This window comes from Camelus dromedarius, chromosome 4, assembly GCF_036321535.1.
Source record: "Camelus dromedarius isolate mCamDro1 chromosome 4, mCamDro1.pat, whole genome shotgun sequence".
NCBI lineage: Eukaryota > Metazoa > Chordata > Mammalia > Artiodactyla > Camelidae > Camelus > Camelus dromedarius.
Window position 1 is genome coordinate 94,658,295 of NC_087439.1, and position 15,601 is coordinate 94,673,895.

The 15,601-nt window shown below is 44.5% G+C and overlaps 1 protein-coding gene across 1 annotated transcript in view; it reads right to left on the reverse strand.

Annotated features, from left to right (window-relative positions):
• IQCA1 (IQ motif containing with AAA domain 1) overlaps positions 1–15,601 on the reverse strand; it is a 149,817-nt gene that overhangs the window by 72,185 nt on the left and 62,031 nt on the right. Inside the window, exons 7-8 of the mRNA XM_010975798.3 lie at positions 15,464–15,548; positions 6,049–6,171 (exon numbers count right to left, since the gene is read on the reverse strand). Of these exons, the coding sequence (XP_010974100.3) occupies positions 6,049–6,171; positions 15,464–15,548 (208 nt within the window). The remainder of the gene's footprint in view (positions 1–6,048; positions 6,172–15,463; positions 15,549–15,601) is intronic.

Here is a 15,601-nt window from a genome sequence, read left to right on the forward strand (position 1 = left end):
CTTAATAAATGTCAATTGCTTACCTTTGGTCTCTTAACTGACCTGTTCTTTCCCTAGGATGCCCCGGACATCACGGCCAGCAGCAGTGGGACCTGGCCTGCCCGGTCTCTCAGTCCCACTAGGGGAGCTCAGCCACACAGAGGTTCTTTCAGGGCAGCTGGCTGCTCTCAGATCAGCCCTCCACTCTCCCTGTCTGGCCCAATGGGTCATAAATCATTAAGGACAGAGCAGCTGCTTAGCAGGAATAAACTGGTGGAGGCCCCTTGATTTGATTTTTAGAGTATATTCATCAAGTCAATGTACTGAGACTGACCGTTTTTACTACTGTGTGAAATGTGTTCTATAATGCAGATGGATGCTCCGTGCAGAATGTTTTTCCTACTCACCATCAGTGAGATATACCGAGGGACACAGAGATAAAAATGCAGAGGCAGGCTTCCAAAAGACTTCTCACTGTCAAATATCGTATCTGAGGCATTTGTCTTAGTGAAGTTAGCAGAGTGGACAGAGACGAACTGCGCGCCTGCCCAAGCCCCTCCCCAGATGTTAACCATTAAGATCGCTTCCCTCCGGCTTAAACAGGGACTCAGATGAACGGAGGCCCTGCGGAAATGTTCCATTAGCCAATGTGTGCATCTGAAGGGGGCTCTGGAGGGAGGGCTGGCACTTCAACTTAGCGGGTAAGTGGCAAAACTCAAGCAGGGTGGCTCGTTCCGTTGTTAGATGGGGTGAGAGGGAGGAGCGCCCGCCTCCCCGACAGCCCGGAAGCCTCTCACCTCCTCGCGCCTCCCCCTCTTACTGCACTTCGGCGGACACAGAAGACGCTCAAGGTACACATTTCCACCATGAAATCCTTTTTCCTGATAACAGCCTCTGGAGAAACACGACACTCACTTCCATCTTTGTGAAGTAATGCAAAATTTGGTTTGAAATAATCTAAAGTTATCTAAGAATGTCGTTGGCTCAGTGGATCAACACGGAGGACCTCCTGGGGCCAAGGGCTTGGAGAAGAGGCCCTGGGATCAGAGAACTGGCCGGACAGCCCTGCAGATGAGCGACGGCTTTAAAAGCTAACTGTGCTGCAGACACAAAGGTCCAAGGATCTTCCCACAGGAATGCAGTCATTTTATGGCTGGAGGGAATTTAGAGAAGATTCTTGAACATTCACATGATCATGTGTTACGGGTCGGTCAAAATCTCTGAAAATGGTTCCAAGTGGTTGAACATATGGCTTGAAGAACAACACAGAGAAAAGAGTTGTCAAGGATGGACTGCATGGTGCTCTTTTTCTGTATTTTGTTTCTAAAGCCAACACGAGGCCCACAGAGAGGCAGGTGAAATTACGTGCGTACGGACAGCACATTTGCAAAGGCCGCTATTGGTTTGCAGAAAATGTCCTTCAGACCCTAGCGTCTCCTCTATTCAAAAGTCCTCCTGAGCAGGGGATCCCCTTACCTGCAACCCTCAATACTTGTAGAGATGGATTTAAAACCAAAGATCCAAAAGAAAGACTGATTTTTTTCCTCTTACTGTTGAATTTTGAGAATTCTTTATCCATTCTAGATACAAATCATTTGTCAGGTGTATGGTTTGAAGATATTTTCTCCTAGTCTATAGTTTGTCTCTTCAGCCTCTTCATGCGGTTTCATAGCACACAATAAAAGTGATTTTGATGAGGTCCAATTTATCTCTTTTCTTTTATGGGTGGGGCTTTTGGCGTCAAGTCTAAGAACTCCTTACTGAGCCCTAGATCCTGAAGATTTTTTCCCCAAGGTTTTTTTTTTATCTAATGGTTTTATAGCTTCATGTTTAAGTCCATGATAGCTTTTGAATTATTTTCTGTATCAGGTATGAAGTTTAGACAGATTTCCATTTCCTTGCCTATGGATGAAAGATGAATTTTTGGAAGCTCACCCTTGAAGGTATTTTCCCTTCCACTAGCCCCAAACTGAAGATGACAACTCCTGCACTGACCCTCAGCTCCTCAGTGCAGGTGGATCCTGGTCAGAAATTGAGAACGCTCGTATTCTGACTGCTAATGTGTTTGCAGCGTTTTTTGGTGAAATGATCAAGTGAATATAAGATTATCAGTCACAGTTATTTTGTTTCAAAACGTTCTTGTTGACAATTACAGACTTTCCTCATGACGCTAGTTCCACAGTGAATTGGAAATCCAAGCAGGGACGTGGAAACCTTCAAGTTCACACCCCAAAACTTCCTTCTGGTCGTCTCCGGGTTCAAACATCTCATTAGTCCTCAGAATCCTGACTAACAGAGAGCCCAGGGGAGCTCTCCCCGGCCACGCTGGGGTCGAGGGAGAGGCCCTGTGGGCAGGTCACTCTGCACGCGGTCCCACGGGCAGGGGCGGCCCCAGGGAGGGGGAGCGGTGTGAAAGGGTGGCCGGGGGTCTCTGAGCCGGGCAGGCGGGCTGCCGTACTGTTGACTAAGCCCAGCTCTTTCTACCAGCAGCTGAACATGCCCTCCCTCCTTCACGTCCTTGGGAGAAACTAACAAGGTCAAAACCAAACTCCCTTGCGCCTCCCAGCCTTGTGAGTGACGTTTGGTTTTAAACGAATCGTGCCATGAGGTTGGATGCAAACTTCCTAGAGGCTTGGACCCCCAGCCCACGCTTGTCCTTGGGTGGGACCTCGTCTTACACTAACCCTGCTTCAGGTCTCACTGCCGCTGCCCCCTGGAACTAACCGGCCTCTCTGCCTCGGTCACTTCCTCATCCCAAGTCCACCCGACAACAGGGTCACAAAACACAGATCTAAGACCACGACTTGCCGAACTCAGGTCTACTCAAGTCACGACCCCGACATGACTGCCCATCTTCTCTCTGCAGAAGGCTCTGTCCAGCCCCCAAGGCGCCCACTCACTGCCCGCTGCAGCCTCTCTGAGCTCCACAAACCATACGCCCTCCCTGGCCTCCGAGCAGCCAGGCTCTGCAGCTGTCCTCAGTTCTGTGGCCTGGGGATCGCCTGGGGTTCTGCCCCCGCCCAGCCTTCTGACTGCCTCACCTCCAGGCGCCTCTCAGCAGCTGCCCCCTGACGGTGTACGCGCCTCTGCATGAGCACCCCATTTGGGCTTCTCCCTGTGCCCACGCTGCCTCTCTCCCTCCCCCCCTTTTGAGTGGTGTTCCCAATAAACCATCTGCACAATCTCCATCTGAGTGTTTCCAGGAAGCCCAGTTCCTAAGACCACCCACTGCCCTACTGGTCTGCCTGGACCCCAAAAGTTCTCACGTGTTCCAGAGAAAAAATGAAACCAAAACCAAAAAGACTGCTCACTTGACACAGTTAATTTTTAAAATCCTCTTCTCACTTGGCAAGATAATTTTGAAGCTGTGCCTAAGAACAATTGGAAGAATTTCCATTTTATTCTAAGCATCTCTTCCTCTAAATATGCATGAGTGAGTTTGACACTTGCAAATTAACATTCATTGTTAGTGAAGCCTGTTCCATAAAAATCTGAAATTATCAGCTACACAATCTGGTCTTTGTGGAGTGACAGCATTTTATTAACTAGCTATTAAAGAGTCACTTCATGATGAACCGATTTGGACAAAAAGCCAAGTTTGAACACATCAGCAATTCTGAAGTAGCTGCAAAGATGGGGGAAATCTTTCAGATTCACTTAGGAGTGAATTTATGAAAAGTACAGGTCTACAAAGTGATAATGTGATTACTAAAATATGAAACATTAATCGCTAAGAAAAATGGATACATTAAAATTATGTCGGTATGTTTCTTAGAGATCAGATTATCTTTTCATTGACTTTTATGTTAAAATTTTTTTTGTTTTTAAGGGGAGGGTAATGAGATATTTATTTGTAACAGAGGGACTGGGGATTGAATCCACAACCTCATGCATGTGACGCACGCACCCTACCACTGATCTATATACTCTTCCCCCTTTTCCATTGACTTTTAAAGTCTTATTCTAAAATCATTCCTAAAGGCATCAGGAAGCATTCCTGAGACCAGCTACTCAAATCCTTGGGTAGGAATGAGCATTTTGACCTGTAGAAAAAGACATCTGTTATTCACGCCGGTTACAGGGTAAGGCAGGGAGGAGGGGAAGGCGGATCTGTTTAACTCGCACAGGTGCTGAGCCACCCGACCCTCACTCCGCACCGCAGCGGCAGAGCGGCGTGGGAGCTCTTTGGGTGTTTTTGTAGCACTTGGTCGTCTATCAGTTGCCAGCCCCGTACATACAGCCCCAAAACTTGGGGAAGATCTCGTGTAAATGCATCTGGATATTTCAACTCATCTCTATAAAGGGAAAACAGATTCTTTGCAAAAGATCACACGGGTGCAAGGTAGAAAGCTGGTAAGCCAGTCCATGAGCTGCTCCCTTGGGCCGGGGTCCTCGGAAACCACCCGGATGGAGATCGCGCAGGTGGTTTACGGGGAACACCACTCATAAGGGAGGGAAGCGGCACAGTGCGGAGGGGAAGGGGAAGCCGGACTGGGGCGCACTTCTACGAGAGCCCGCAGCGGGTCCGCAGGGAGCCCGGGAGCTGGCAGACCCCTTCAGAGCTGTCCCGGCGAGGCTAGGGGCTGGGTCTTTGTGCCCTGCGGTGACGTCCTTGAATGCAGCTGTCCGGAGAGGGGGGTAGCCCCGCACGAGGCGCCTCCCTTAGACCTGGAAGAGTTCAGGGGGAGGGACTAACTGTGGGGGTCAGCACCACAGCACCACGTCCCGGGTGGCTGAGGGTTGAGCCCCCTGGTCTTGAAGGGGCCCTCGGAGGGGCCCAGTTCAGCACCCCGGGCAGTGGAGTGAGTGGTGGGGGGGTCTCTCTTCTTCTGTTCAGCAACAACAGTGGAACGTGGGCAGGGAGGGGCGAGGGGCAGGGGCAAGATTCTTGCTCATCACGGTGCAGGATGTGACGGCGGAGGAAGGACACTCGCCTGCGGCTGCGGCCGCAACCAGGCCAAGGAATTTTTAACAAGAGGCTGGCTTTCATCACCGTCACCTATACCTGCATTTTCATGGACTTCGTGCACTTCATAGTCACCATTACCCATTCTCCCTTCCTCACAGTTTCTGCCTCCTGGGTCTAACCACTCCTTGATCACACAGCCTGTCTCATTTCTCCCCCACCGTGACACACAGTCCAGAGTTCCCAGACACCGTCCCCCAGGCCCCAGAGAGCTGCTTCCCCAGCTGAGAAATTCTCGAGTCTGCGCGCCGGTATAAACCCATCTCTTGGAATATGAGGAGGGTGACCACGGCTCTCTGAGCGACAGCGGGGTCTGTGCTCTGGACAGAGTCGCGGCGGGACACGCCCTTTCAGGGCCCATTCTTCTGAGCCGGTTCAGAACAGGGGTTGGGCCAGCTGCGAAGGGGTGCCCATGCAAAATGCCACAGTAAACAGATTCAGGTTTTTGGATGATGTGAGCCTCCTGCCCAAATTCCACTTCCCCAAGAAGGAATTTCTGCCCTGCGAGGGGCCTCTCCACGTGCCGGAAGGCGAAGACACTCCCCCATCTCGCCCAGGACGTCACCAGCCTGCTGCCCCCCCCCCCCACCTCACAGGGCAGGCCCCACCCCTGGGGACTCCGCTTTCCTTCGGGTGGTAAAAAGCAAGCCTTGGTAAAGCACGTCCAAGACGTCAACATGAGCACACCTGGGTTAAAGAAGCCACAGTTGTTCTGGCTTTGCAGCGGTCACTCGGTCTGCCGAGAACTTTTCCTTACCTCTACCCTTGAGAAAAGACAAGTGGGATCATTGATTTTGAGGAATGAAAATTCAGAGCTCTCCCGCCCGTGAATAATGGAACGTATCTGAGTTGCTGAAGCCACTCCTTACCCTAATAGGTATTTATAAGCCACAGAAGGATGGCAACTGACTGTCGACCAACACACAAAAAAGGAGAAACAGCTGGTTGATGGCATGGTTGTCTAGGAAACGAATGACTCCCATCTCAACAGATTGGAGGTTATTCCACTGATTCAAAAGCAAAAAAAAAAAAAAAAAAAAAAGCCAAAAAAACCCCCCAAAACCCCACCATAAACCCTATTTCTAAAATTCCAAACACCTTACCTTATTTTTTTCCTTTGTCTCATTCTTTTCCTTTTCTTTTTTGGCTGTTTTTGGTTTCTTCTCCTTTTTCTTCTTTTTGTTTGTTTCCTTTTCTTCTTGGTTTGCAATAATGTCCTCAATAACCTGGTAAAACAAAACAATCGTCATAGCATTTTAATAGAGCTCAGTCGAGGCGAGGAGGATTTCCCGTCTGGAAGGACGCGCCTCTTCCCTGCCCTGCTCTGGGCCCCGCCGACTGAGCCTCCCTGGCGTCACTGGGCTCCCGCCTGCCATCTGCCTCGCCGGATGCGGGCAGCAGGGGGACGCTGGAGATGGAGAGGGCAGAGGGAGGGAGGCTGGGCATCTCTGAGCCCAGGTCCCTGCTAGCTCGGCACTGCCCTGGCTCTCAGGGGTTCCACGAACACCAGGGCCGCTCTCCACTTCCTCAGCATCTCAGCTGCCTGCCACACCTCTTCCCCCTCAAATCTGAGCTGAGAACTGCTGTCTCCTGCCTGGACTCCATGTATGATCACGCATCTCTTCTCGGAGTTGGTTTCTTGCTTTCCCCTGTGATTTAATTTGTATTTCCTACAAAAACCCATGTGGTCTCCTATATATTTGTTAACAGATACCCAATTCACACAGGACAGCGTCCCTGGAGAATGAGTGGAGGTTTGTAAGAAGCCAGATAATTAATTCCCTTCGATACAGCAGAGACGGACTGAGCCCTCCCTGGCTGATGGAGAGCTGTGAGTTCTGGGAGGCATGAAGGTGACAGTGAGGGGTCACATATCCTGTCTGACCCCTGGGCTCGGCTCCTCGCTGGTCATGTGACCGGGACCAGGGGCATAACCTCTCTAAGACTCAGCGTCCTCGACTCTAAAATGAAGTCAGTACGTCTACCCACAGCGCTTCACGATCATCAGGCTTGTTCTAAGAGCTTCACGGAGAGGAGCTCACTCTCTGCGAGGCAGAGCCAGCGGTGGGAGCTGTTATCGACCTGCTTTACTGATGAGGGAACCGGGGCACAAAGTGTTTGGTCACCTGCTCAAGGACACACAGCTAGTGAGTGGTTGAGATGGGATTTAGACAGGTGCCAACCAGGATGACCAGCATAATGTAGAAAGTAAAGAGGCCAGATGTGGAATGGTGTATCTAATTTACCCTGCAGTGTGAAATGCATACAGTTAACAACAAAAAATACTCCATGGTTTCAGGATGCATACACACGTAGTCAAAGTGTAAGAAAAGGAGGGGAGTGACAAACACCGAATTCAGTGCAGCGGCCACCTCTGGAGAGCAAGGTCTGCAATTAAAACAGAGGGCTCCATCGCTCCGCCTCCAGTGCGCTGTGCTAAACCTGGGCTCCACCTGCTGGGCGACGCCATCCGGAGCTGTACTGAAATGCTGACGTCTCTTTTCTCGTATTGGATTTTTGAATTTATTGCTATGTTGTTTTTAGGAGCTCACTTCGTGAAGTGTTCAAACCAGCTTTATCATGAACAAAGCAGGATATGCAGGCATCATCTGGACGTAAAAAATCTATAGTCACGTGTCCAACTTCACAGCGTCCGGGGGCCCTCCCATCCCCTGGGCTCTGGGGAAGGTTGGTGGGTGGTGAGACCCAGTGAGGGGGCGCTGGGGAGGCGAGAGGTGACGTCCGTGCACCAGGTTATTTGGTTGGCAATAAAAGGGTGTCTTTAGAGAGGATTACAGGGGGAGGGTATAGCTCAAGTGGTAGAGCGCACGCTTAGCATGCGGGAGGTCCTGGGTTCAATCCCCGGAATCTCCATAAAAAAAAAACTACATAAATTAACCTGATTACCTACTCCCCCCCCCCCAAAAAAAACCTAAAAATTAATTAGATAGGGTTAAAAATCCCTTGTGGTCAGAACAGCGATGCTTCCTTGGGGATCAGGCTCAAACTCACAGACCCAAGCCACAGTTCCCAGGGCGTTCATGCTCTGGCGTCCTTACAGAACATGTGCGTGTTCTGGCCCTTGGATGCCTGGAAGGTTTCAGAGACTTAAGGACTTTTTTAAAAAAAATATACATACATAAATCTGATAAAAGGATGAAATTCTTATTTGTGGAGCAGACAATTTGACGTATCTTTTAAAACCTTATCAATTGTACTGTTCGTTTCTTCTATATTCTTACTGAGTTTATTCATTTCCTATTTTGAAGATAAGCCTTTTACATGGTGCACACGTCAGAAGTTACAAAAGGGCGTGGGGTGAAATGCTTCCTCCGCCTTCTGTGAGCCAGCCAACAAGTCCACTTCCTGAAGCCAACCCCAATCTCTGGATCCATATTTCACGTAGACCTGTGCAAACACACGTGTGTCCGCACACACACACGTGCACAGAGTACGCTGACATCGTCTGTTACGTCTGCCCATCTCATCCGTGAAGAACGGCTTGGGACTGTGCTTGTCTTTTTTAAACGAAAGTTGAGCTTATTTTGTGCATGTTCTTCATCTATAGCAAAGTCTTCCAAAGTGCACACACGTATACACAAAAAGGTATTATAAAAATAAATCTGTTGTTTTACAAATGTTAGACTATTGTAAACATTGTTCCTGTTCTGCGTTTTTCTCCTAATAATGTGCCTTGACCATCTTTCCTTATCAGTACGTGAACAGATTCCTCGCTCATTCTGCACAGGTGCATCCTAGTGTGTCTGGCCATTCTCCTACCGATGGAAACCGAGGTTATCGCCAGTCTTTTCTATTACCTACAAGGCTGCAGTGAATCAAAGCCTGCACGTGTCATTTTGCAGGTGTGTGAGCAACTCTGCAGGAGAGTCCTGACAGGGATTGATGCTGGACCTGTGCGTGGACACATGCAATGCTGTCCAATGACCTCCACCAGGATGTGCCAACTTACACTTCTGCCAGCAATGCAGGTGACTGAGCGTTTCCCTGCATATTCACTGACACAGTGCATTTGCCAGCTGAGCGGGTGATAAGTGGCCTGTTGCTGTAGTTGTTTTGATTTTTCTAAAGATGCCAATACTGGATTTCTTTTGCTTGTGCTCTTCAACAATAGTAAATCTCCCAGTAGAAGTTCATTTTATTGCCTATTAAGTCAGCCATCATGTTTTTGGTAAATGAAGGGAATTGAAGGTCAAATTCGGCCTGCTAACTGTTTCCTTTTTCTTTCTTTAAATATACATATTTTACTGAGGCATACTTTGCACATCTCACAAGTACCCATTTCAAGTGTACAACTGAATAATTTTTTAGTATAAAAATTTACCAAGTTGTGCCACCATCACTGTCAGTTTTAGAACATTCCCATCACCCCTACTAAGATCCACTCATGCCCACTCATTGTTCGTCTTTTCCCTCTCCTGCTCTTCTGCCTAAACACTGATCTACATTCTGCTTCTACAGATTTACTCTTTTTGGACATTCCATATAAGTGGAATCATATACTATGCGGTCTCTTGTGTCTGGTTTCTTTCACCGTCCATCATGTTTTTGATGTTCACCCACGTTGGACCATGTATCACTTGTTTGTTCCTTTTTTATTGCTGAATAATATTCCATTGCATGGATATACCACACTTCACCAATCCATTCACCAACTGATGGATATTCAGGTTGTTTCAAATTTTTGGCTATTACGAGTAATGCTCCTATGGATATTCATGTACAATTTTTTGTGTGTGTGGATATATGTTTTCATTTCTCTTGGATGATGTCCTAAGAGTGGAACTGCTGAGTCATTTGGTAAATTTATATTTAACTTTAAGAAATTCACAAACTGTTTTTCCAAAGTGGCTGTACCATTTTACATCCCCACCAGCGACATAGGAGAGCCTCTCTTCTCTACATCCTCAACATTTGCTATCGTCTGCCTTTTTGATTACAGCCATCCTGGTGGTTATGAAATGGTATCTCTCTGTAGTTCTAATTTTCATCTCCTTAATGACTAATGGTGTTGAGCATCTTTTCATGTGCTTGTTAGCTACTCACATATATTCCTTTGTGAATTGTCTATTCAAGTCTCTTGCCCATTTTTTTTGATTGGATTGTTTGTCTTTTGATTTTTGAAATCAAGAGTTCTTTGTACGTTCTGGTACAAATCCTACATCAGGTAGATGGTTTCAAATATCTTCTTCCAGTCTGTTCTTACATTTGCATTTTGTTAATGGCATCTTTTGAAGCCCCAAATTTTTTGAATTCTGATGAGGTTCAATCTATCAGTTTTGTCTGTCAGTGTAGTTTTAATTTGCATTTCTCTTATGTAGGTGAGGTTGATCATCTTTTCATATGCTGAACATCTTTTGTTATGTTTCAAATCCACTTAGATGCTCTTTTCTGAGAACTAACTGTACACATCCTTGACATTTTAAAATACTGGGTTATTGAGGGTTTTTTTTTTATAGAGCTGTAGGAGCTCTTTCTATATTAGAAAAATGATCTCTTACATGTGACACTCATTACAAATAATTCCCACAGTGTGTCATCTGTCATCTGATTTTATTTGGGGTCATTTTTGCCTTGCAAGCTAAAAATTTTTTTAAAATGTAGTTTAATCTCTTTTTTTCTTTTATGACTCCTGTGTTGTACAACAGAGGTAAAAAGGTCTTTCCCAATTGGAGGCTACAACATATTTCTTTGTTGGCTTCTTCTAGATCTTTGTGCTTTTGTTTTGTTTGACATTTAAATCTCTGATCCATTTGGAATCATTCTGGGGTTAAGCATGAAGAGACAGATTTAATTTTCTTCTTTTCTAGTTGCCAACCTGGTTATTCTAATACGACTCATTAAATGGTCTTTTTTCTTACACAAGAAAGATGAGATGCTTCTTTATTATATACTAAATTTCCATGTGTATTCGGATGTATTTCTTGATTTTCTATTCTTCTTCATCTAGTCATTTGCCTTTGCCAATGGGCTCTTAATAACACGTTTTAATATCTGGCAGGGCTGGTTCTTCCTCATTACCCTTGGTTTTCAGAATTTTACTAGTTATTCTTGGTTATTTACCTTCTACCTAAAGCTTAGAATCAAACTGGTCACCCTCTGCATGCCCTGACCCCCCACTCCATCATACTGCTATTGGCGTTTTTATTTGGATCATATTATGTTTACAGATGATGTTTGGGGAGAGCTGAAGTATTTATAATGTTGAGTCTTCCTATCTAAGAACAAGTACGCTCTTCCATCTGCTCATTTGCATTCTTCAGAATACTGTAAGCTTTTCTTCACATAGAATACACATTTATTATGAAATTTATTCCTAGATATTTTATCTTTGTGGTGCTGTTGCTGCTGTAAGTGGACTCATTATAGTTTCTGTGTAGCTGCTGTTTGAATGTACAAAAGCTTCCTCTTTCTGCATGTTAATTTTGTAACTCCCCATCTTGCTTCACATACTGTTCAAGTCAGCTTTTCAGTTTCTTTGCTTTGCTTTTCTAAGTATAGAACATGTCTGCAAAAGCGGTCACTTTCCCTCTTTCGTTCCAAACCTATACCTCTATGTTCTTTCTCTGCCTAAGATTGTTCAACAGCTCCTGTGGGTCCGTGGTGATAATGGCCATCCTTGTATTTTTCATGACATTAGTGGAAACGTTTCCAGTGAATTTCATTAAGCATGATGTTAGTTTTTGGACTAAGAAATATATTCCCATGTTAAAGAAGTATCCATATATTCCATTTTTGTTTTATTATTTAATATCAGGAATGGGTGTTGAGTCTGTAAGACGCCCTTCAGCATCCACAGTGATGAGCTTATGCTCTCCCTTTCGGTATGGTATCTCTTTATACGATGCAGTGTATTCACAGACATCCAAAGCTCCGACCACTCTTGCATTCTGGAATAAACACCACCCGATTGCAGGCTTTTGTTAATTCAACATGCCGCTGGTTTTAGTGTGTTAATGTCTCACTTGGAATGTTTTCATTAATACTCATAAGGAAGACTGATCTGTGATTCTATTTTAATTCCATCTTTTTGGGGGGTTTGGTGTCAATGGATTGATTATGCTCACTTGATAAGAAGCACGTGTATATATATATTTTTTACAAATACATTTGACTGTACATGTGCATGTTATAATGATTACGCATGGCCTTCATCTTCCTCCTCCTTCTCCTCCCATTAGTAAGAATTGCTAAGACTTTCTGGACGACTTCAGTGTGCCAAGCTCTGTTCTGAGTACCTGACAGGTAACACCTCATCTAGTTATTACATCAGCACAGGGAGGCAGGTGTTGCTAGCATCTCCATCTGCAGATGAGAAAACTGAGACGCAGAGGGGGAGTCCTCGCCTAAGGCTGCGGACCTAGCGTGCGCTGTGACTCCTCACCTCAACGCTGTCCTGACTCTTCCATCACTGCCTTTTAAAGTCATGCTGCGCTGTGGCCAACTTTGTTTTATTTTAATGTATTGACCAGACAGCCTCAGTTTTCTTTTGCTTTTAGTTTGACTAGACATTAACTCTACTTCTGAGTGTTTCTCATGGATGATGGAGACATTCCATCAACATTCTTAATTCTATAATCATACTTTCTAAACTAACAAGAAACATGTCTGGCTGCTTGCCGTGGGCTTTCAAGACACAGCTTGTGCCGGATGATTTAGCTGGAGGGACAAGACCTAAACATGTGAAAAAGTGAAATAACACTATGTCAAAATGACAGTCACTCCACACAGGGCTTGATGAACTGCCAACAAGAGGGTGGTTATTAAGTGGTCACAGAGTTCAGAGGAGAAGGAAAGGCATCCTCTGTGGGGTGAGAGGAGACTTCGGGGGCTGATGTCAGCTTCCAACAGGGAGGTGGGGGAAGAGCTCTTCCCTTTGACCCTGAGGGGGGCAGAGGGAGACAGGGATGCTGAGAAAACCTCATCCACAGCATGGTTTTTACCGCTGCTTAGTGAGTGCTTCCTGTCACTTAACTAATTCCCTACTAGCGAACATTAGCCTGTTTTCCTCTTTGTCAGTGCTGTGAGCAGCGCAGACACCAACAGCTGTTTCAGTCATCCATCGCAAGTGTCGGTAAATCACATCACGGGGGCCAAGTCTGGCCTGCTGCCCATGTTTGTAAATAAAGTTTTATTGGAACACAGCCATGCTCATTCATTTACATATTGTCTGTGCTTCCGTGTTATAAGGGCAGGGCTGAGTAGCTGCAGCCGAGATGTATGTGCCGCAGCCTCAAATATTTACTATTTGGCTGCTAATGGATAAAGTTGGTTGTTTCCAATCTATTGCAGCTTGACTTATTATTTCCTTAGTAGGAATTCCTTAAATGGCATTTATGCGTCAAAGGCTATCCCCAGTAAACATTTGGATATTTACTTGGTTCATGTCCCTCAAAAAATGTCATGCTAATTTAGATATCCAGCCTCAGGGTGCAAGAGGGACTTCTTTCCACATGCCCACCAACTGAGTTATTATCAGGATTTAAGAATTTAAACAACCCTACAGGTGAAAAGAGATGTAGTAACATTATTTTATATTTAAATTTCTTTGCTAGTAAGTTTTTAAAATTTTTAACTTAGGTTAATATTTTTTGCCTTCTTCTCTACTGAGGTATTCTGTTGTCTCTTATTAACTACTAAGAACTCTTTGTATATGAAAGATACCTACTATCAGATATGATGCAAATGTTTTCTCCACTTTATCATATGATTTTTCATGAAATTTATGATTTTTTAAATTCATTTTTTTTTGCCATTTTTAAGCCATTTTGTTGGCTTATTTTCTTTATGATTTCTGCTATGGTGATAAACTTATAAAATTGTTCCCCACTGTTATTAAATATTCAAACAATTTCTTCTGGTAATTTGTGGCTTAATATTTTCCATGTAAATACTTAATGCATCTGAAATTTATTTTCTATATTAAAGGAGGTAAGGATCAACTTAATTTTGCCAAATGGAAAGTCAGTTGTGCCAATGTTATTTATTGAATAGTTCATCCTTCTCCACTTATTTGAAATGTCATCACTATATTACTGAATTCCAATTAGCACCTGAATCAATTTCTGAGCACATCATTCTGAAGTCAGTCTATTTGGGTTTGAATCTCAGCTCCACAACTTACTAACTGTGAATTTGGCCAAATAGCTTGATCTTCATAGACTGGGAAGATTGAATGGGTTAACTTACATGGTGTTCTTTGCATTGGACTTGGCACAGAGTATTTATCCAGTAAATGCTGCATGCGTGCACAGGACTCACTATTTTTGTGGCTACTGTCATCTGTCTATTCTTTTCCCAAAACTGCGATGCATCTATTACTTTATAATTTGATTTATACCACGTAGGGCAAGTTCCCCATGATTATAATTCTTTTTCAAAAACTTTTTTGGATCATGGATTCATTCTTTCATATAAACTTGGAAATAATTTTATCAGTAAAATTGTTTTGATTTTATTTGAATTGAATTAACTGCATAAACAATGGAAAGATAATGTGTATTCATACTTTATTGAATCTTTCTGTCCAGAGAAACAATGCATCCGTCTATTCATTCTTTCACTGAATTCAGTGAATTTCATCAGTATAATTCTGTACAATTCTGTATGTCAATACAATTTTTTGCTAAGTTTGTGTTTTCTAGGAAGATAAACACATAATCTGAAAACAATGATAAAAGTATCACTTTTTAAATATCTGTAACTTCTTTTCTTTTTCTTATGTTATTGTATGTGTTAGAGCTTCCAGGGAAATGTTAACTAACGGTGCAGATGGCAATCATTCTTTTCTTGAGTTTCACTATTAATGGTAATGCTTCTGAACGTTTCACTATTGAGCCTGATGCAAACCCTCTCTTGCTTTCTATGATAAATGCTCTGAGGTTAAGAAGAGTTTTCCTATTTCTTTTAGAATGAGGCATTTCTAAAAGCAGCTTTAGATGTCATTTCATCAAATGCCACTGGAGCATCTACAGAGATGAGCAAATAGTGTTTCTCTGGAAGAACATTAATATGGCAAAGAGCTGAGTCTTGCTGCGCAAACAGGAGCTAAGCAGAGGACGAAGGGCAGAGGGCACCCTGTTGTGAGGGAGAGCGTGATGTGCATGGAGACACTACAGTGCAGCAGCACGAGGGGAGAGGGGCACGGGCAAGTGGACTGCTGGAGCTGGTGACCTGAAGATGGCGGGGTCAGGAGATGAGACTGGGAGGCAAGCAGGGACCAGAACACAAAGGGCTCCTGAAATCAACTGCTCATCATTTACTAAGAAGATGGGTACCACGTGTCACCTGTCATCACCTCTCTTTCAAAGAGCAGAAAGGATGAATTCACTTCAAAAAATGCTTGAAAGTACATCCACTGATGAACATCAAACACATTTTCATGCAAACACTTGCAGGAAAATAACCAAGATCCAATAAGACTGCAAATCCTTTAACTCTCAAGTTTAAAGAAATGTGATTATGATACATTTACATTTTATTTCTCAAGCGTATTTGTACCTGTTGTGGGGTCTTGTTGGAAAAAATGATAGCTGAACCTCCTTCTTCTTCTCTGGGGTAGTCAGGAAATGTGCCTGTTAAGTTCCTGAGGAGGAAAAAAAGGCAGATTAAATGGTGGTTTCATTGGTGTGTATATCT